At 43.0% G+C, this 21,295-nt stretch overlaps 1 protein-coding gene across 1 annotated transcript in view; it reads right to left on the reverse strand.

Annotated features, from left to right (window-relative positions):
• Positions 1 to 21,295, reverse strand: part of MYO5C (myosin VC) — a 94,743-nt gene that overhangs the window by 7,719 nt on the left and 65,729 nt on the right. Inside the window, exons 30-38 of the mRNA XM_038580442.1 lie at positions 21,116 to 21,209; positions 20,392 to 20,455; positions 19,160 to 19,328; positions 15,453 to 15,540; positions 12,304 to 12,402; positions 10,892 to 11,046; positions 9,261 to 9,350; positions 6,497 to 6,647; positions 5,301 to 5,583 (exon numbers count right to left, since the gene is read on the reverse strand). Of these exons, the coding sequence (XP_038436370.1) occupies positions 5,301 to 5,583; positions 6,497 to 6,647; positions 9,261 to 9,350; positions 10,892 to 11,046; positions 12,304 to 12,402; positions 15,453 to 15,540; positions 19,160 to 19,328; positions 20,392 to 20,455; positions 21,116 to 21,209 (1,193 nt within the window). The remainder of the gene's footprint in view (positions 1 to 5,300; positions 5,584 to 6,496; positions 6,648 to 9,260; positions 9,351 to 10,891; positions 11,047 to 12,303; positions 12,403 to 15,452; positions 15,541 to 19,159; positions 19,329 to 20,391; positions 20,456 to 21,115; positions 21,210 to 21,295) is intronic.

The raw sequence follows: 21,295 nt of genomic DNA on the forward strand, positions 1-21,295 counted from the left end.
GATTTAGTGAGATGTATGAGCCTACAGATTCAAAAAGCTCAGGGAATCTCAAATAGGTCATACCCAAAGAAATCCACGCCCAAACACATCCTAATTAAACTGTGGAAAATCAAAGACAAAAAAAAAAAATCATGAAAGCAATCAGAGAAAAATCATGCATTACTCGTAAAGAAACAATAATTCAAATAACCTGACATTTCTCATCAGAAACCATGGAAAATGTTTCATGTTTTTAAAGTGATGATAAAACTGAATGTCAATCCAGAATTCTATATCACAAAATATACTTCAGGAATGAAGGTGAAATGAAGACATTTTCAGATGAAAGAAAACAAAGTATTGCCAGTGAACCTGCTGTATAAGGACTCCCGAAAGAATTTCTTCAGGCAGAAGATACCTTCCTGACACCAAAATGAGATTTTGAGGAAAAAATAAGACTTGGAATATTAGGAATGAAGGAGTAACAGACATGGTAAATATGTGGGTAAATATAATAATTCTTCAAATGAGCATCTTAAAATATATTAGATTATTTAAATGAAAATTATAACATTATCTAGCAGAATTTTTGATGTCTCTAGATATAATACATAAGACAACGATAATGTAAAGGGAAAAGGGGCCTATGTGATGGTAAGCTTCCTACATTCCACTTGATACGGTTAAGATAATGATTCTAATATAGAATAAGGGGCACCTGGGTAGCTCAGTCAGTTAAGCATCTGCCTCTTGATTTCAGCTCAGGTTTTGATCTCAGGGTGGTGAGTTCAAGTGCCATGTTGGGCACGGAGCCTAACTTAAAAATAACTAAATAAATAGACTTAAAACTTAAGTATATATATAGTGTAATCCTACAAAATACTTTAAAAATACAAAGATATATAGTAAAAACACAGTATATAAATTTTTTTAGAGAGGGGAAGGGGCAGAGGGAAAGAGAGAGAGTATCTTAAGCAGGTTCCACATCCAGCGCAGAGCCTGTCATGGGGCTCCATCTCACAACACTGAGATCATGACCAGACAAAATCCAGAGTTTGACACTTAACTTTTGACTGAGCCACCTGGGCACCCTGAGAGTAGATAAATTTAAAAGGGGTACCAAAAAAATGTTCAAAGAACTCAAAAGAAGGCAGAGAAAGGAGAACAGAGAAATAAAAACCAGAAGAGGCAAGTAGAAAATAATAAAATGGTAGACTTATATCTAAACATATCAATAATTACATTAAGTTAAAATGGCCTAAACACCCCAATTGAGAAGTACAGATTGTCAGACTGGCTTAAAAAACCCCCAAACCAAAACAAGACCCTAATATATGCTGCCTCTAAGAAAGTCACTTCATATATGATACAGGTAGGTTAAAAGTAAAAAAGATGAGAAAAGATACACTATGAAAACACTAATCAAAAGAAACAGTAGGCTTTCAGATAAAGTAGATTTCAGAGGAGAGAAGATTACCATTAGAGGGATAAAGGAGGACTCTATATAACGTTAGGATGGTCAACTCACCAAGAAGACATAACGAGTCTTCTTTTTTTTAAGATTTTATTTATGTATTCATGAGAGACACAGAGAGAGGGGCAGAGGATGGACAGAGAGAAAAGCAGGCTCCCTGCAGGGAGCCCGATATGGGACTTGAACCCTGCACCCGGGATTATGCTCTGAGCCGAAGGCAGACACCTAACCACTGAGCCACCCAAGCATCCCAGATATAACGATTCTTAATGTGTATGTACCTAACAACAGAGCCTCAAAATACATGGAGCAAAAACTGACAGACTGAAAGAACATATGATTCAAAATTACAGTTGGAGACTTCTACTCTTCTCAGTAGTCAACAGAATTAATACACAGAAAATCAAGGATATAGCAGGAATGAAAGATACCATCAACACCCATCAACCATGGGTCTAATTGACATTTATAGAACATTCCACCCAATGGCAGAATATACCTTTCAACTGCATGTGGAATATTCACAAAAACAGACCATATTATGGGTCATAAAAGCAAATCTTCATAAATTTAAAAAGAATTAAAATCATACAAAGTTTTTTTTAATGTAAAAATATTTAGAAGTTTTTTTTTTAATTTTTTAATTTATTTATGATAGTCACAGAGAGAGAGAGAGAGAGAGAGAGAGAGAGGCAGAGACACAGGCAGAGGGAGAAGCAGGCTCCATGCACCGGGAGCCTGACGTGGGATTCGATCCCGGGTCTCCAGGATCGCGCCCTGGGCCAAAGGCAGGCGCCAAACCGCTGCGCCACCCAAGGATCCCCTAGAAGTTTTTATTTAACAAATAAACCTGGGAAAGTCTCAGGCAAAGTGGGATGGTTGGTGACTCTGGTGTCTTAATCTATGGTACATTTTCAACCTCCGTGCACCTTGAGATGTTTTTTTTATTATGATAAAGACACACATAAAATTTACCAATTTACATTTTTAAGTGTATGGTACAAGTTTTAACTGTATGCACCACATTATGCAACAGAACTCTTTCATCTTGTAGACTTAAACTCTATATCCATAGAACACCACATCCCCTTTCCCCTCTCTCTTCAGTCCTGGGCAAAAACCATTCTACCTTCTGTTTCCAAGAGTGTGACTAACAGAATACATTCCTTGAACATATGGAATGAAACTAAAAGTCAGTAACAGAAAGGCAGCAAGAAAGTCTCTGAATACTTGGATATGAAACCATATACTTCTAAATGATCCACAGGTCAAAGAGTAAGACTCCAAGGAAGTTAGAAATTATTTTCAATTCAACAAAAATGAAAATACAACATCTCAAAAATGGTGGGATAAAGTTAGTGCTTGGAGAGAAATTTATAGCATTAAATGCTTATCTTAGAAAAGAGAGTTCTCAGAGTCAATAACCAATGCTTCTACCTGAAGAAACTAGAAAAAGAGCAAAATAAGTCCAAAGTAAGAAGAAGGAATGAAATAATACAGTATCAGAAATCAATTAAAAATTTTAAAATAGAGAAAAATCAGGGAAAGCAAAAACTGGTTATTTGAAAGCATCAGTAAAATTGATAAATCTCTAGCAAGATGGATCAAGATAAAAAGAGAAGACACAGATTACCAATATAGGAATGTAAGTGGAGGGATATCACTGCAAATTCTGCAGAAAGTAAAATAATAAGAAAATATCATTAATAGTTCTACACACAAACTCAACAACTAGATGAAGTACGCTGATTCCTTAAAAAAAAAAAAAACTCATCTAAGATGAGATATGTAACCTGAATAGTCCTATGACTATTAAAGAAATTGAATTCCAAGTTTAAAGCCTTCTTGGAAAAAATCCAATCTGTGGTGGCTATGACTGCTGAGAGACTAGAGTGCGCCTTGCTCACGCTGGCATTCCACTTTTTCTTTGGAACCCCCCTGGCATTCCATTCAACTCCATCAGTTTTCCTTCACTGAGGCTTGTGCTCATTCCTCCAAGTCTGCATCTCCTAAAATTCTATCTGTCCTTTCAGGCCCAAATCAATGCCTTTCATGTTCTTCTCTAGTTCCCTTAGTCCAGCAAGCAGTGTTATATCCTTGGGCCACATTATTCTGGTTCCTGACAGAACTGTCACCCTATGGGGGCTTTTATCAAAGATCACTGAGCAAAACAGCTGCAGTGAAACTTGCTGTAAAAATGCTACTGCAGAGACTGTGGGATAAAGTTCCCCATGAAATCTTATTTTTAGGGATCCCTGGGTGGCTCAGTGGTTTAGCGCTGCCTTCAGCCCAAGGTATGATCCTGGAGTCCCGGGATCGAGTCCCACATCAGGCTCACTGCATGGAGCCTGCTTCTCCCTCTGCCTGTTGTCTCTGCCTCTCTCTCTCTCTCTCTCTCATGAATAAATAAATAAATAAATCTTTTTAAAAATCTTATTTTTATAATTCATGACTAGGGACAAAAAAGTAATTAGGACAGTATTTATCTCTTTCTTCCCTGGGAATACCTGGCTCACCAGACTCAACAAGACCAGGTTGCTGACAATGTCTGGCATTCTGTCCTGCCAGCCAGAAAGCCCAGAAACAGTTTTCAAGCCACTCTGTCCAGTGTTTATGATTTTTTCCCCCTTTGGTCTTGATTTCCTACTTGTATTCATGTCTTATTATTTCATGGCTTGTTTTTCATTGTAAAGCCACCTCAAATCCTTATGGACCTTGCTTATGTCAGGAGCTTAATAAATATCTGAGTGAACAAATCTCTGTCAAATTCATGTGCTACTCAGAGCAACACAGTGTAAGGGGATTACTTCTCGGATGACCACTTTCAGTTGGTGAAAGAAGGCGGCGCTGAACACCTATGGGGACAGATGTGGCCTATCCCCTGGGCAGCTGTCATAGGACCTAGAGGCGTGTGTCCTGCTCATGACCATCCTCCCTTGTGGAGACCCACAGAAGGAATGAGAATTGCCTTAGTCAAGGCTCAAATGGCACATTGAGGTTTACGGGTTTACTTTGAATAGGGTTGAATCCTACCTCAGAGGCCTACAGGGCTTTCTGCTTGGAGCTTGTGAAATAAATAAAATTCTTTCTTTTCTCAAGGATGAGAAAAAGATCCACAAAGGCCAGCCCTTCAGAATACTCCTTCTTATCTGAAAACCACAACCTGGTGTCCTGGGATTCGCCAGCCTGGTGGTGGGGATGTCCAACTCCAAACTTCATTATTGCTAAAACGGTTTAATGGATGCCTCGTTTATCTTTTGGTTTAAGGTACTTTGCCATCTCCCCTTACATCACTGTCATCAACATGACCTCAGCTTCTCATGCCACGCGCAGGTATCAAATCCCTGTTCAAATTACCAAAATCTTAAATATATGGTCTTTTCCTAGTCACGTGGCAGCGTTAACTCTTACGATAGCTCAGGGCTTGTGTTTCCCCAACCAAGAGATCAAGAAAAGTTGACACACTCCAAAAGTGTGGCTCATCATGTCCTGGGGACATTGGTCCTGCTGCTCCCCAAGCAAATCTCTGCTTGATCCAGACAGAGCTTCCTACTACAGCCGGAGGGGGGCACCCCACTCAGCTCCCCCACGTGCCTTTGCCCGTCTCGTTTCCCCTTGCCTGGAATGCCCTTCTCCCTGTTAAATCACTCAGTGCACAGCTCTTGGGCTTAACTTGTCCGCGAGGATCGTTGGTCGCTCTTCTCTGCAGCACCTGTTGGCGACTTCATCGTCCTGGCCTGAGAGGCCTCTGGCCCCGCACCCTGGCAGCGCGGCCCGTGCAGAGGCTCAGCCTGCGGCCCTGGAGGTCAAGAGCATTCTTCCCCGCGGCCCCCGGCCTGGGCCTTACCTGATCTGCATCCCTTTCCTGCAGGAGCACATGTCCTTGCGCAGGAAGAGGCTGTTCAGGGTGACTGCCCCGATCAAGAAGAAGAGCTGCTTCACGGCCTGCCGCACCAGCTCGGGGTCCAGGCCGTTCTGGCACATGGTGCTGTAGAAGTAGCTCAGCTGCTGCAGGACGGAGGTCATGGTGTAGGCGTCCGTGTCGTCTATGCTAGACGAGCGCTTCCGGAAGCCTGTGGGCTTCAGGCCAGAAATGCCCTGCAGGCTCTCGTACTCCAGCATGCCGGGCACTAAGACAGGAAAACACAAGCATTTCTTGCACACACAGTGGAGACAACCAGAGGACATTTTCCATTGCTCTCTTGGGTCTGTTCTAAGGTGGGACATTTTCCGTGAGGGTTAGCAGGGGCCTCGGCTGTGACAGGGAGAGAGGATCCAGGACTGGGGAGCTTGTGGGGCAGGAGGTGGCTGGAAGGCAGGGCTGCTTAGGACAGGGCAGCAGCTCTGCTTGGAGGCTTGGAGCGCCTCTTCTTTCAACTTCACAGGAAAGGGAGCAGGTTAACATCATAACTCATGGTCTGGGACCATTTAAAGCCTGAAGTACTTAAACTTCAGAAAATTGAAGAAAGTATACAAGAATTTGAGGGGGACTTTAAGATTTCAAACACACTTAGTCATGACCTAAGATTAGCTACATAAGTAGTAGCAGGTCTCACCAGTCTTTCCCTTCAGGGTGAATCAGCCTTACAGGTAGGAAACTATGAGTCATGTACTTTTTTCTAAAAAAGATTTTATTTATTTATTCATGAGAGACAGAGAAAGGCAGAGACACAAGCAGAAGAGAAGCAGGCCCCCGCGGCCCCTTCCCCCCCCCCCCCCCCCAAGGAGCCTGATGCAGGACTCAATCCTGGATCCCAGGATCACACCCTGAGCCAAAGGCAGACGCTCAACCACTGAGCCACCCAGGCATCCCTATGAACCATGTACTTTTATAAAGCAGTCATTTCAAGCAGTTAAAAAGAATTAAAAAGTAGACATTCACACAATTAAGTTTTTCTGGTTTTAAAATTATATTCTTTGTAAACATTCCTTATACTGGATTTACTTTCTTTTTTAATTTATTTTTTATTTTTTTTTTTTATTTACTTTCTTAAGGTCTCAGTGCTACCGTAAATATTTTTTGGTCATCTATTCTTTTCTTACCTATTATTGGCTGAATGTTGTTTTCCATTACAACAATGAACCGATGATATATTCGTATAGCCACATCACTAAGAATCTGTCTGTATTCTGAAAGGTCAAAGTTGTTCAAGCAATTCTTATTCTGATTTGGACTATTGAGCTTCATGAATTCCTGAAAGTAATGTGAGCATATAAATATTAGAATGATATAGACATGTAGGAAATTAAAATACTATCTCTACTAATGATGTTCTAATCAGCTCTTATACTTTAAAGCCTAATGTCTCAAATGAATTCTGCATGTTGGTGGTGCCACTTATTTTCTATAAGCAACTGTCACTGTACTGCCTCTTTACCCTACAAATATGTGCCCCCAGCACCTACAGAATACAGTGGAAGACAACTCCCATGGAAGCTCATCAAAACACCCTACGAAGCACCTACAGAAACAAAGAGCTGTAAGAGGTCAGTTGGTGCAATGCATGAGATTCATGACTTAATGATTATAGAACATTGATCAATCTGAAATTTTTTAAAATGTGTGTTATGGACTAAATGTTCATGATGCTCCCAAATTCATATGTTGGAGCCCTCACCTCCAGTGTAGCTGTATTTGGAGAAGGGGCCTGTAATAAAGTAATTCAGATCAAAAGAGGTCCTAAGTGTGAAGCTCTAATCTGTCAGGATTCGTGTCCCTTTATTAAGAGACACAGAGTGCTCAATCTCTTTCCACACCCATGCACCAAGGCGGTGTGAGGGCACAGCGAGAAGGCAGCCATCCACAAGCCAGGAAGAAAACTCTCACCAGGAACCAGCCATGCTGGCACCCTGGTCTCAGACTTCAGGCCTCTAGAACTGTGAGAAAATAAATTTCTGTAGTTTAAAAGCTTTGTAGTCTGTGATATTTCGTTATAACAGCCCAATCAGACTAATACAGTAGGTTCAACATGTTCAAAGCAATAAAAGAAAAAGAGAGCATTAAGAAGAGCATGTAATGATAAGAGGCAGAGGTGAAAAAGCACCATTGAAATATAAACGAAAATATAGTAATTGAAAAAACATGACTGGGAAAAGTACATGGGGGGGGGCAAATAAATGGTATTGAATAATATCCTCTTTCATTAATGTCTCACACATACCGGTTTGTCTTAAATGGACTGGGCTGTGCCCCCTGCTTCTTTTGGTATTCCTTTTAGTTAAAAGTTGGATTTTCTTTACTTATTTCTCCTTTTGTTCTATAGTACTAGTAGAGTTGCTTCTATATTTAGTTTTACTTTTCCTTTTTTGGGACAATTGGCTAGCCACCCGGAAGAAGATATGAAATCATTATCTCACACATAATGGAATAAATAATCACACCAATTCTGGATAGATAAAAACATAATTGTGAGCTCTAAATTTGAATTATAGAGGTTCAGAAGAAAGTAAGAGAATAAGTTCATGATCTCAGGGCAGGGAAGAATTTCCTGAACAAGACACTAAAACACACATCATAAATGAATAGGATTGATACACCACAGTTCAGAAATTGTGCATAACATACCCCATAAAGAAAATTATAAGACAAGCCACAGTTTATCCGTGATATGTAAATATCTCCTATGAATCAATAAGAAAAAAAAAAAGTCAAGGGATACCTGGGTGGCTCAGCAGTTGAGCACCTTGCTTTTGGCTCAGGGTGTGATCCTGATGTCCAGGATCAAGTCTTGCATTGCACTCCTTGTGGGGAGCCTGCTTCTCCCTCTGCCTGTGTCTCTGCCTCTCTCTCTCTCTGTCTCTCATGAATAAATAAATAAAATCTTTTAAAAAAATAGCTTCTAAAAAAATGGAGAACTGACGTCAGTAGGCAATTTGAACAGAAACCCAAATGATCAGTGAGCACATGGAGTGATTCCTTTTTTTTTTTTCTTAAGATTTATTTATTTTAGAGAAAGTGTGTGTGTGTGAATGAGCAGGGTTAAGGGCAGAGAGAGAGACAGAGAATCTCCAGCAGACTCCCTGCTGAGCACGGAGCCCTATGTAGGCTCAATCTCTTGACCCTGAGATCAAGACCTGAGTAGAAACCAAGAGTCTGATGCTCAACCAACTGAGCCACGTATGTGCCCCTACATGGAGTGATTCCTGATCTCATTAGTGATCAGATAATTGCAATTTAAGTCAACACAGTACCATTTTATAGCAATGAGATTGGTAAATAATTAAGATGACTTCAATATCAAGTGTTGATGAAGGTATGACGCTGGAAACTTCCTGCACTGCTGGTGGGACCATTAACGGTACAAACATTTGGGAGGGCAGTGAAAATCCTAAAAGCTACTTTGTTATTTCAGGTCAATGACATTTTGTTCTGTGGGTATTTGAAGAGGGAGGATTCCTTTATGATGCTAGCCCCTTGGGAGCAGAGTCAGAATGGCAAAGGACATACAGATTGTGGAGGAATGATTGGAATCCTGCAGAGAGAAGAGCTCTGAAGAACCAAAGGCAGATGCTTAACTGACTAAGACACCCAGGCTCCCCTACCTCACTGATTTAAAACTCAAGGGAAACTGAGGCCTAGTATCATGCCCATGGTCCAGGCCTCTTTCCGTAAGTCTTCTGACTGTGACTTCTGTCCAACAGTGATGTGAAGTTGGCCTCCTGGCTAAGAAGGAAACCAGGAAGCCCTCTGGAGCAGAGGCTGCCCCTGGAGCCAGGCATGTCCCCACTCCCTGTGGTGAGCTCTGGCTAACAAGGAAGTTCTAGACCAGCAGTCAGCACAGAACACACAGCAGGCAAATGTCCGTACCTCTTCTCCACTGTACTGCCTCAGGCAGTTGAGAAAATGACATGTATTGGAAAGCCAAAAAGATAGCATCTCAAAGTCTTCTAAATGTTCCTTAAAAAAAGAAAAAAAAAAAAAGATAAGAGTTGGATTTGATGACTACTGGTACCTTTGAGCCAAAAACAGATGTATCTTACCTGTTTGGGTTAGCTGGTGGCTTTTGACCAAAGTGAATTCTTTTATTCACCAAAGGTTTTATTACGTATATAGTGTAACAATGAGCTCTTACATTTATTTAGCAGGATCTGGTTTGCAAAGTATTTCTGTAGAAGTTATGTCACCTATTATGAAACTTGAGGCAGGCACTGCGGGAATGCCTGGTAAAGATGAGCCCAGAGTTCACATTGTGACCAGGAGGAATGTCACTGATAACATGATATCCAGGGGACATGATGAAACAGGTGGCTGAGCACCTGTACATGGGTTATACCAGAGCTCAGAGGGTGGAAAGACACTGGCAAGAGAGGGCAGCTGAGAAAGTCTCCTGAGAAGGGGGGAGAATGCTGTCCTTGAAGGAAAGAGGTGCAGAGACAAGAGCTCGGAATCCAGGACTCCACTGGGGAGAACAGCCCTGCTGTGGGGCTGCAGGAAGAGGAACAGAGAAGGTAGAGGCCTGGTGGTCAGAGGTAAGGGGAAAACTGGGAAAGTCCTGGGGCTTGAGGAACGCAGCAGGAGAGTTTCAAAGAAGCGTGCCTAATGCTTCAGTCCATTAGAGAAGGACAAAAATTAAGGAAAAACCCTTGGATTTAGCAGGAGGAATGTCTGGTTATCTTTCTGTGGAGTGACAGGGGTGGAAGCCAGATGGCAGGACCCGGTGGAGCCTGCCAGAGTAAGCAAGCCCCCTGGCAGTTGGGGCGCGGGGTAGGGTCGGAAATGCAGAGAGACTACACGATATGTGGGGGCTGCTTTAGTGTGCTGTGTGCTGGAGTGGGGAGGTCAGTGTGCTGTGTGCTGGAGGGTCAGGTCCCGGACCCCCACAAAGGCAGAGGGCAGGGAGTCACTGGGGAAGCCAGGATGGGAGATGGTGGTGGGAAAGGATTTATACTCTGCACGCTGTGCATCTTTTACTTTCTAAATATTTATACGTTCCAGAGCAGCAAGATGAGGCAAACGCTGTGTGCCTGTGGCCTGGGGCACAATGCACGCATGCCCTAAGGAAACCCATCTTGTGAAATTATGGGCAGGGAAAACATCAATTTCTGCGGGCCCTTTCCAAGGGCACTCTGGTGGCTCTCATGAAAATAGCTACCAGAAAACACTCAACACCAGACAAATGTTAATTTTCTACTCCTGACTCCTGACGAATAATGAATCCTCATGGCCCAGCATCTCACACCCTGAAGGGGTAGGAGCGATGGGGGTCATGGCTACCAGGTTGTGGTCTTCAAGGTAAGGCTCTGAGTTCTGTTGGCCTATCTGTAGCCTTGGGAATCCCTAACCAAACTTGTTTCTTCCAAACAGCTTGGCTTCTTTGACTGAGCCTAGTCTGAGGTATCTCGTGCTTCACTGAAGACCAGAGGTGCGCCAAGGATGAATCCTTAAGGGGTTCTGAAAGCAACCAAAATACCGAGGGCCAGTATCAAAGGCATTCCTACCTTAACCACCTGCTTGATGCCGTTGATGGCGCTGTTCATAAGGGACTTGAGCATGCCGGCGTCGTTGAGGGAGTCTGCGTAGCGCACACACATGAACAGGATGTGAGCTGGCAGTCCTGGGATCATGTTCACCACCACACCACGAGGCTTCAGGTCTGGTACAGAAAGGGTTGATGAGCTCATCGTGAGCTCTCCCCATAAGGAGCCTCTGACCATAGGACAGGGCTTATTTGCTTTCCTGTCATGATGCACACCTGAGTGCCTAGGGATGCCTTTACTCTTTCAGGAATTTAGTCTAGCTCTTCCTGGCAAAAATATACCGGCACCATCTGATCCTCTTACTTCTCATTTGCACAGTACTTTGTCTTTTTTTAAAAGGTTGAATTTTAGTTGGAGTTCGTGCTTCTCCCTAGCATGGAGACCCTGGATTTCAGACCTCCAATGTAAGGGAGAAACCCCAAGTCCATGCACTTGACTCCAGCCTCTATGATGAGGGATATGATCTCAGTGATCACATGCACCTGCCTTGAATCAGGAAAACAGATACATTAATAGCCCTGCAGAGGAGGCCTCACTGGCCTCAAGGAGAAGAGAATGGCAGGGGGAGGAGGGGTAAACTTCATAGAATGGACTAAGGTAAGCAAACCTCCCCACAGCTGCATAAACCAGGGGAATGGAGAGTCCCCATGGGTGTGCACCAGTGAGGGTAGAAAGGACAGGGTACAGGTGCTCATGTGCTCTGGAGGGGGTCACTTAGAAGAGGAGGAAGTTAGGCTCCACATTGTTTTGCTGCTTTAAGATCTTGAGACCAGCTGATAGAAAGGCAGCTTTTCTCTCTGCCACTGGAAAACCATGTGATTTTCATGGTATAGTCTAGTAAGATTGGCTCTGAGACCACCAACCCTTGTGTGTACACTAGAACATCACTGTAGGAGTGGCTGGGAAGCCCCCATCATATTGCCCGCAAATAAAATTCTCAACAGAAGTCAAATGGAACAAGGAGTCACAGTTACTTCCACCATAGCTCCTGTGCTAAGACACAAAAATGAGAGGATGTGTCTCCTATCTGGGTTCTATGATCAGACTCTGGAAGGGGTTAGGGCAGCACTTCTTAACTGAGGGCAATTCTGGCTCCCTTGGGATGTTTGGCAGCGTCTGGAGATGGTTTTTATTGTCATGACTAGAGGTTGTTACTGGTTTCTAGAGGGTAGAAGTCAAGGACACTACTTAATATCCTACAGTGCATAGCCATCGCCCCCCCCAACCCCAACAACGAATGATCTGGTCACTAGTGCGGAGGTTGAGAAGATCTGGGCTAGGAGAAGCAGCAGTGGAGGAAGAGAAGCTACCGCCCCACCCAGGACAGTAGCAATGACTGACAGACAAACATTCAGAGTTCCGGGTCTCACTACCAAGAATGAGGTTTTGAATGAGCTTCTCCTCATCTTCTGTCTTGTATTCCAGCATTCCAAGGTACTCCTTAGGTCCTGAGGACAAGTGCACATCATTGCCTGTAGGCAGAGGCAAAAAATCAGCTAAATTCACAGAAACAGCTTTCATAGGCTTTATAATGAGACTATGCTGTCTTCCCACCCCATTCCAGCTGGCTGGCACATGAACGCTTGTGGCTTTCAGGTATATGGAAACTTTATTAATCCTGAAGAATTCCTCTGGTAGTGATTCATATTTGCGAGTATATCAATGAGTAAAGCTGCTGCCAAAAAGGTGAAGTTATCCTTGAAGGGATCCTGATGAGTGCTGGTGTGAATCCAGCACAGTGTGGAGAAAGCAAGCCAAGATACTGCTTCTGTTTTCATGATACTGATGCCACAGTCAAGGAAACAAGATTATGAAACAGTTGGTGAGAAAAGTACTAAACTGCAGGATCCTAAGGGGGCTGTATTAGTTTCCTATGTGCTTTAACAAGTTACCACAAACTTGGTGACTTATGATACCATAGATTTTCCCATCTTACAGTGCAGGAGCTCAGAAGACTGAAATGGATCTCACATGAAGGACTGAAATCAAAGTGTCAGTAGAGCTGAGTTCTGGAAGCTCTAGGGGAGAATCGTTTCTTGCCTTTTTCAGCTTCCAGAGGCTGCCCAAATCCCCCGGCTTGTGGCCACATCACTCTGACCTCTGCTTCTATCACCATGGCCCCCTCTCTTTCTGCTTCCATTGTCACATCGCCTTCTTTCATGCTGGCACTCCTGCCACTCTTTATAAGGTCCCTTATGATTGTACTGGGTCTACCTAATAAGCCTGGGTAATCTCCTCCATCGCAAGATCCTTAATTTAATCACATTGGCAAAATCTCCTTTGCTGTATAAGTGCTGGGGATTGGGATGTGGACATCTTTGGGTGGGCCAGAGTCTGCCCTCTGGTCGCCAAAGATTCATGTCCACTCTGAGATATAATGACAGAAACAGAGGTTAGGAGTCAAAGATTTTTTTTTTATAAAGATTTTTATTTATTCATGAGAGACACACAGAGAGAGGCAGAGACATAGGCAGAGGGAGAAGCAGGCTCCATGCAGGGACCCCGATGTGGGACTCGATCCTGGGACTCCGGGATCATGCCCTGAGCCAAACGCAGATGCTCAACCACTGAGCCACCCAGGCATCCCAAGAGTCAGAAAGATTTTGAAGATGTTATACTGTTGAGCTGGAAGAGAGAGGAAGGGACGCATAAGCCAAGAAATGTGGGTGGGCTCTAGAAGCTGGAAAGACAAGTGAAAAGACTCTCCCCAAAAGCCTCCAGAAGGAACACAGCCCTGCTGACATACTGATTTTTAACTCTGTGAAAACCGTATTGGACTTCTGGCCTCCAGAACTGTAAGATAACAAATCTGTGTTGTGTTAAGCCACTAATTTTATGTTGATTTGTTACAGCAGCCATAAGAAATTAATACAGGGGCTGTAAGAATTCACACAGAAGTGGCTGGAACTCTTAACAAGTCAAGGAGGCAGCACAGTAGTTGGGCCGAGAAGGGTGAGTAGGGTCTGGTGGGTGAAAAAGAAGGTGGCACAGGTAGCGAGTTAACAGAACTTCCTTATTACTCTATAAGAATTTCTCCTGCTTAAAAAAAAAAAATTTTTTTTCCTGCTAACATACTAGCTCTTTTCTCTTGGAGACTAATAAAGGTAGAAGGTCAACCGTTTTACTAAGCAATACTGTTTATGGTAAGCATGATGTCTGATTGGTACCCTGCATCTGGACCTGGATGAACAACAAATAAAGCAGACACATCTGATAAGGACATTACACTTTGGGTATTCTTGAATGTGGTGACTTGTATCTGGACTTGTTTCTTGCAGGGACTCTGGAAGTGAACGGCACCTATGGAGAGTTCAAAAGATGTTGGCTTCCTACCAAGAGTCATGTGGCTGAGCCTGGAAGCAGATGCCACAACCCACTAAGCCCTGAGGTGACTGTGTCCCTACTGACGACTTGATGGTGCTCAGAGAACCACACAGCTAAGTTGCTCCCACATTCTTGACTCTCAGAATCTGTGTGTTGCTAAGTATGCATTGTTTTAAGTTGCTAAATTTCAAGATAGTTTGTTATATGACAATAGATAACTAATATAGGAAGGGAAGCTGATGTATTCCACTTTAGACACGTGGGGTTGGAAGAGGTAATAGAAAGGCAAAGAAAGTATTTTGGAGGCAAAAAGGAGCCAGGACTCAGGAAAAGAGGTGAGAGGTGGAAGGTAGATTTTGGAAGTCCGTGTGTTGAGATGGTGGTTCATCCATCCATTCCAATGGGGACACTATGGGGGCTTGGGAAGGACAGACATGGTCCTTGCCCTCATGAGGCAGACTGACATTTATCATTAATTATTGAAGGAGAAGGATCCTCATGTTGGTGGTGGATATTTTGAGATTGAAGTGAGAGTGGAATAAATACCAATAAAGGAGCTCTTCAAAGAAATGAATGCAGAAAAAGGAGCAGACAGTTGGAGATACAGCCTTAGTGATCCAGATTGGGAGGAAGAGGAAGCAATATGCAATAAGAATCAAGAGCGTAGAAGAGAGAAGTCCGCTAAGTTCACTGATTCAGTAACAGCCAAGGGAAAGAAAGGCATGGGGTCCTTTTCTTAGGAGCTCATGAGGGCATTCAAAGTGTGAAGTTCAGTCCATGTTCAGGACTACTGTCTATCTTCTTAGATCTCTTCTCTCTTCTAATAGAAATGGAGATATTGATCCTATGTAACTGGGAGAGGAAGAGACTTTCAAAGCAGTTATATTTGAAACTTGTTCACAGTTTCATTTTTAAAAGGAGAGAGTTAATCACAGAAGAGATTAAAAGTATTCATTACAGGGCATCCCTTAAGATGACATGAGTGCATATGGAATTATCTGAGGGCTGGTGAGTTATCCTCTGGCCAAAAGATCTTTCCATTAGCCCATCACTGAGCCCCAACCCATCCCCCACATTCCCCAGTTGAGAATTATTCCTTTGAGTTTCAGAGACTCTGGGCCACATCAGGAAACAAACAATGTGTGCTACCCTTAGCCAACAGTTCAAAAGGTAGGAAAGAGAATGTTATTTTTCCTACCCTTTTCAATCGTCTTGGTTAGAGTCTTGACTTGATCTTGTAGCTTCTTAATCACTCTGTCCTTCATGTCTAACTCTTCTTCAAGATCCTACAGATTCAAAACAAACAAAGACATTAGCTTAGAAGCATCAATCTGTGTTTTGGTAACAGCTTTATTAAGCTATAATTCATATACCGTGCAATTCACTCATTTGAAGTGTACACTCAGTGCTTTTCTAAAGTCAGCTATACGATGGCAACCATCACCATCATCTAATTCTGGAACACTTTTGTCACACCAGAAAGAAACCTGTAACATTTCCCTAGTCCCCTCCTGTCCTTGATAATCACCAATCTACTTTCTGACTCGTTATTATTTGCTTCTTCTGGACACTGAACATAAGGGGAATCATACAATATGTGGCCTTTTGGGTCTGGCTTCTTTCACTTAGTATAATGTTTTCAAGGCTCATCAGTTTCAAGCATGCATCAGGACTTCATTCCTTGTTGTGACTGAATAATATCCTACTGTATGGATATGCAATATTGATCTTGATCTATTTTTCCCTTAAATTAATGCCTGTCAGAGAGAATTGAAAAATATGAATGTGTGAAAATGGGTTCTCTGGATATCAGAAGCTTGAGGCAGAGAAACTTTAGAGATTTGGGTCCTGGTTTTGCATTTCCTTCATGATAAAGGGGTGGCCCTGCCCATGCTAAATTTGGCTCAAGAACCAGCAGAGTCCCGGATGCCTACAAATATTTCTTAGAAAGGGTAGAGTGTTTAGGTTCTTTCTGAATTCCAAGGGCTTTGACTCAGAAAGGATTCAGGCTTCTCATCCCACAGTGTCCCACGCACAGCCACTACAGCCACGGGCTCTCTGGGGACTCTTGGTGCCAAGGGAGACTGTGCTGTTTCCACTCTTTGGCCACCTCTCCTCTGCTACAATTCTGGGTCTCTGGCTAAACATGTTAGGAACTTCAGTTTCTTCCCTCTTGTCTCAGTCCATCCTAAAATACATCTAAAAATAAAAGTTACCAGTCAACAAGAACCTGGAGGAAACCACTGTTCACATTTTGATTTCATTCCTTTCTTTCTTTTCTAATCTGGCACCTGCACATTTTATAGAATTGTGATCATACTGCATATGAAGTTTTCAATTCTATATTTTTCTCATTATACTGAGGACACATTCCCATGTCATTGATAATATACGCAAGCTGTCATTTTAATACCTAAGTCATATGATATACAACAACTTGTTCTACCCACTACTGTTGGACATGCATTTTTTTACTGTGATGGCCACTCTGAACAAAAATCTTTGTTCCTAGATCTAATTACTTAGGATAATAAGATATTAGAAATTGCATTACTGAGTCAAAAAGAATGTGAATCCAAAGGTTCATATTATTTGCCTCCACATTACCTCTGAGAAAGTTAATGCCAATTGCTATCCCTGGAGACCATGTGTGACAGTGCCCACTGCCAGGTATTTTCACCGGCACCATAAGATCTCTATAACTTGAAGGGCAACAATAACATGTAGTTTTAATTTTGAATTTCTTTGATAAATGGTGAGATGATCACTATTTTTTCCCTTTTTTTAAATTTTTTTTAATTTTTTCCCTTTTTTAATAAGGATTTTTTCTTTGACTCCAAAATTATGTAGTGGTTCAAATAGTGTCTCCTCAAAAATTCATGTCTACCTAAAACCCTAGAATGTGAACTTATTTAGAAATAGAGTCTTTAGGGATCCCTGGGTGGCGCAGCGGTTTGGCGCCTGCCTTTGGCCCAGGGCGCGATCCTGGAGACCTGGGATCAAATCCCACGTCGGGCTCCCGGTGCATGGAGCCTGCTTCTCCCTCTGCCTGTGTCTCTGCCTCTCTCTCTCTCTCTCTCTCTCTCTCTCTGTGACTATCATAAATAAATAAAAATTAAAAAAAAGAAATAGAGTCTTTAGAGTTGCAATTAAACTAAGGATCAATATTAGATCATACTGGATTGGGATGGATCCTAAATCTAGTCTCCTTCTAATAGACAGAAAAGGACAGAGAGAGACACAGCCATATGAAGACACAGGCAGAGGTTGGGGTTATGTTGCCACAAATGAAGGGGTGTGGGAGCCACCAGCAGCTGGAAGAAGCAAGGCAGGATTCTCCCCTAGAGATTTTGGAGGAGTGTGGCCCTGCTGTCCCCTTGAATTTGGACTTCTGTTTTTCACAACTGTGAGAGAACAAATTTTTGTTGTTTTAAGCCACCCAGTTTGTGGTAATTGTTAAGGTAGATCTTAGAAACTAACACAGGTAAGTCTCATTTGTGGGTAGCATCCACCACCTAATATACAGAAATTATATTCTTTTGTTATGTATTAACCTGTTCATTTATGACACTGAGGTCACTCACTGGGTTGGGAATACTCGGTTAGAATGAACACGTTGCTATGATTGTTCCCCAGCTAAGCGCATGGTGGAAGCAGCAGCATTGCCTCGTCCCGCCTGGGAACAGAGCCATACACACAGAGGGGCTCCTGAGGAAAGGCACTGGATGGGACTGCACTGCACCTTCCTCTGACACTGGAGCATCAGAAACCAACACATGAATCCCACACAACTCAGGGACTGACAAAACCTAGAGCCACATGCTCATGGTGAGAGAGCAAATGTTCACATGGGACAAGATGTGCAACATACATGAGCCACCTACCTACCTCCTCCCTTACGACTGGCTCCAGCTGAGACTCCAGGGACCTACACGTAGGCACCAGTGCAGAAGGCAGGACAGCCTCTCACACAAGTTCAGCAGGCAGTTGCTTATCTGGTGTGACCTGAGGAGGCCATTCTCCAAGGAAGTTGTAGCCCCCTCAGAAAAATATGTTTATTATCTAGGTCTCCCTGACTGGAATTGTGTTACTTTCTATTCAATGTTAAACTCTTTGGATTCCTTTGGATATAATTACCCGTTTAAAGTTAAATCCTGATACTACAAGATATGATTTTACCCTATCATGGTTTTCCTGTGAGACAAGAAATGGGGCACCCTGACAACAGAGTGTTAAGGCCTGTGGGCCTGTCCAGGCTGCTGACCATTGCCCTGGGGAGTCCTTTTCCGGTTACAGTCTTGGAGGTCGCCAGGCCAGGAGGGAGTCTGAGCATGTCCAACTCCCAGGAAAGTGACCCATCTACCACTGTGGTGCTTCACGCACCAAAAATATTCCAAAAGAATTGCTGGGGCCTGACTTAGACTCGACCGGTTTCATTTTGACAAGGGCATTTACAATTTGACGAAGACTTTAATGTTTTAAAACATTTGTCATCTGCCATCATGGTCACTTCATAGAGGAACATTTTGACTAGAAAAATTGTAGGGAGGGCATAGCCCCAAAACATGTCCCTTTAATAGGGAAAGGCTTGCTCTAGACCAGAACATCGTCATCTCGATGGGTGCCATTCATGGGACAGTGCTCATCTCTTTGCTTATCATCTCTTCGCTTTATCGGACACTCCCCTCGTCAGGCCAGTGAAAGTCCCCAAGGCTCCCTGGCAGCAGGCTGCCACATCAGAGGCCACCTGTCTGCTGAGATAGGGACACAGATTGCTCTGATGGAAGTGGCTTTTGGTCTATAGCTGTTCATCATATGTTTTAGGTGGTCCCTCCCCGCTTTTGGTGACACCTGCACATATCATCTATTAACAAGTTGAAAAAAAAAAGTTGGAAAACTTCTTACCCTGTTTTCCACAGTTAGACGAGACGCTTCCTGCCGGAAAGTACTCTTGACTTCACTTTCAGTTTCAAATTGTTTCTTCAAGTGCTCGCTGGCCTCCTGCATTTCTTGAATCTTACTGATCAGCTTCTCTTTCTCTTTGATGTGTATTTCATTTTGGGCCTCTATGGTCCTGAGAAAAAGAGGAAATTTTGGTATCCGTTTGACCATCATGGACAAGTCACTCATTCATTGTCAGAGCAAACGCTGATTATTTTCAAGACAGAAAAATCCTTTGGCCAATTTATGTGTAACGTGAATAGTACTTGAATAGCAATGTCCTTGAAGCAGGGGCGTGGGGGTGAAGATCAGGGCTGGCTGGGTATAAAATTGTCCACGACTGTACCGGTGTCTCTAACCTGTTAAGAGATTCTTGCATCCATTCTGCCAAAGGATGTTGACTGTTCCCCCTGGACATCCACGCCCACTCACACCCTTATGACCACAAGCCCAGTGATTATCTCCTTTGTGAAAGGCCTGGGGACCAGACTCTCAAAAAGTCAGGGGTCAGAAAGAAGAGGAGTAGTAGCTTGCAAAAGAGATCCCAGACTGTGTCTCACCGCTTTCCTACAGTTTGGGGCCCTCATTTCATCCCCATCCTACCAATAAAGTCACATGACTAAAAATGCTCTCTAGGACATAGGACGTCCATGTATCACTCTGCAAAGTGAGTATGTCAGTGAATTGGCAGCAAGACAGCTTCGTTGCAAGGCCCCACCACAGCACCAGGCCCTCTGCTGGTCAAGATGCAAATTTGAGGGGATTATCAGTGAAGACTCTGAACATGGATTTCAAGCCTTATCCTAAATGGTCTGCTATAAGAAAATCTGTTCTCTCTCACACAATCTTATTTCATCAGTTTTTTGAACACACAATCCCTGTGTGCGGCACAACATTCTAAGGGAATAAGAGGGTACACGGTGAAAAGTAAGTTCTCTCGCCTTCCCTGTGTACCAGCCATCCAATTACCCTCCCTGGAACCAAGCAATGTTTTGATTCTTATATGTTCTCCCGTGTGCGTGTGTGTGTTGTGTGTACATATGTGTTTCTTTCTTTCACATCTGAATGGTAATATATACCTCAATCAGCACCTTGCTTTTTTGCCTTATTAACATATCTTGGTTATCTTCCACAATTCCAGAAAAGAAAAGCATTACATGAGCATGAACTTGAAGAACATACACGTTAACACTTACTTTCTTTGTGTTCCCTCCTCTTCTCGATTGCGGTTCAACTGATTAGACAATTCTTCCAGTTTTCCTGTCGTGAGAAGAGCTGTCATGACTTTGGGATCCATATGGCAGTCTGATTTGGGTTTGGTCATGCTTTTCAACAGTCCTAAGTTGTTTCTTGCCTGGGATGAGGTTTTGTTTGCTCTGAACAATGTTTATTTATTTTTTTAAGATTTTATTTATTTATTCAAGAGAGACAGAGAGAGAGAGAGAGAGAGAGAGAGAGAGAGGGGCAGAGGGAGAAGCAGGCTCCATGCAGGGAGCCCGACATGGGACTCGATCCCAGGATCTCCAGGATCAGGCCCTGGGCTGAGGCAGCGCTAAACCGCTGAGCCACCCAAGCTGCCCTCTGAACGATGTTTAACTATTTCCCAAGCTATAATCCCAAAATTGTGACATTTCACATAAAAATCTGGATTTCTGGCTTTTCCTTACAAATAGGAATATCAAGTGACACTGGGGCCAATAGTCCCACATGGCAACAATCAATGGAGCTTGGAGGCTGCTGCACCTCTGAATGCTGTGTACCTTACAGTCCCCTCCAAAAAGCCCTCTTTTCACATTTATGTCACCTGGTTGGGCCCCTGGAGAACCAGAGTTCGAGATCCCTGGGTATAATGATTTCTCTGTCATTTCCTGGACATGAGAATCCATTTTCTAGAAGTGGTTTCATGACAGTTTCAGTTACCTTTCATGCTTTCTGTTTGTTCATTCAGGCGGGTTTCCAGATCTTGCTTCTGTTTCTCCAGCTCTGAAATTTGCTGTTTAAAGTCTGGGATCATCTTTAGAGTAGAATTATAAATATTTGAATGCAAAACACTTTTGTCTGTGAACTTCAAAACCTCAGAGCTACTCAGAAGTAAACTAG

The sequence above is a fragment of the Canis lupus genome, chromosome 30, assembly GCF_011100685.1.
Source record: "Canis lupus familiaris isolate Mischka breed German Shepherd chromosome 30, alternate assembly UU_Cfam_GSD_1.0, whole genome shotgun sequence".
Taxonomy (NCBI): domain Eukaryota; kingdom Metazoa; phylum Chordata; class Mammalia; order Carnivora; family Canidae; genus Canis; species Canis lupus.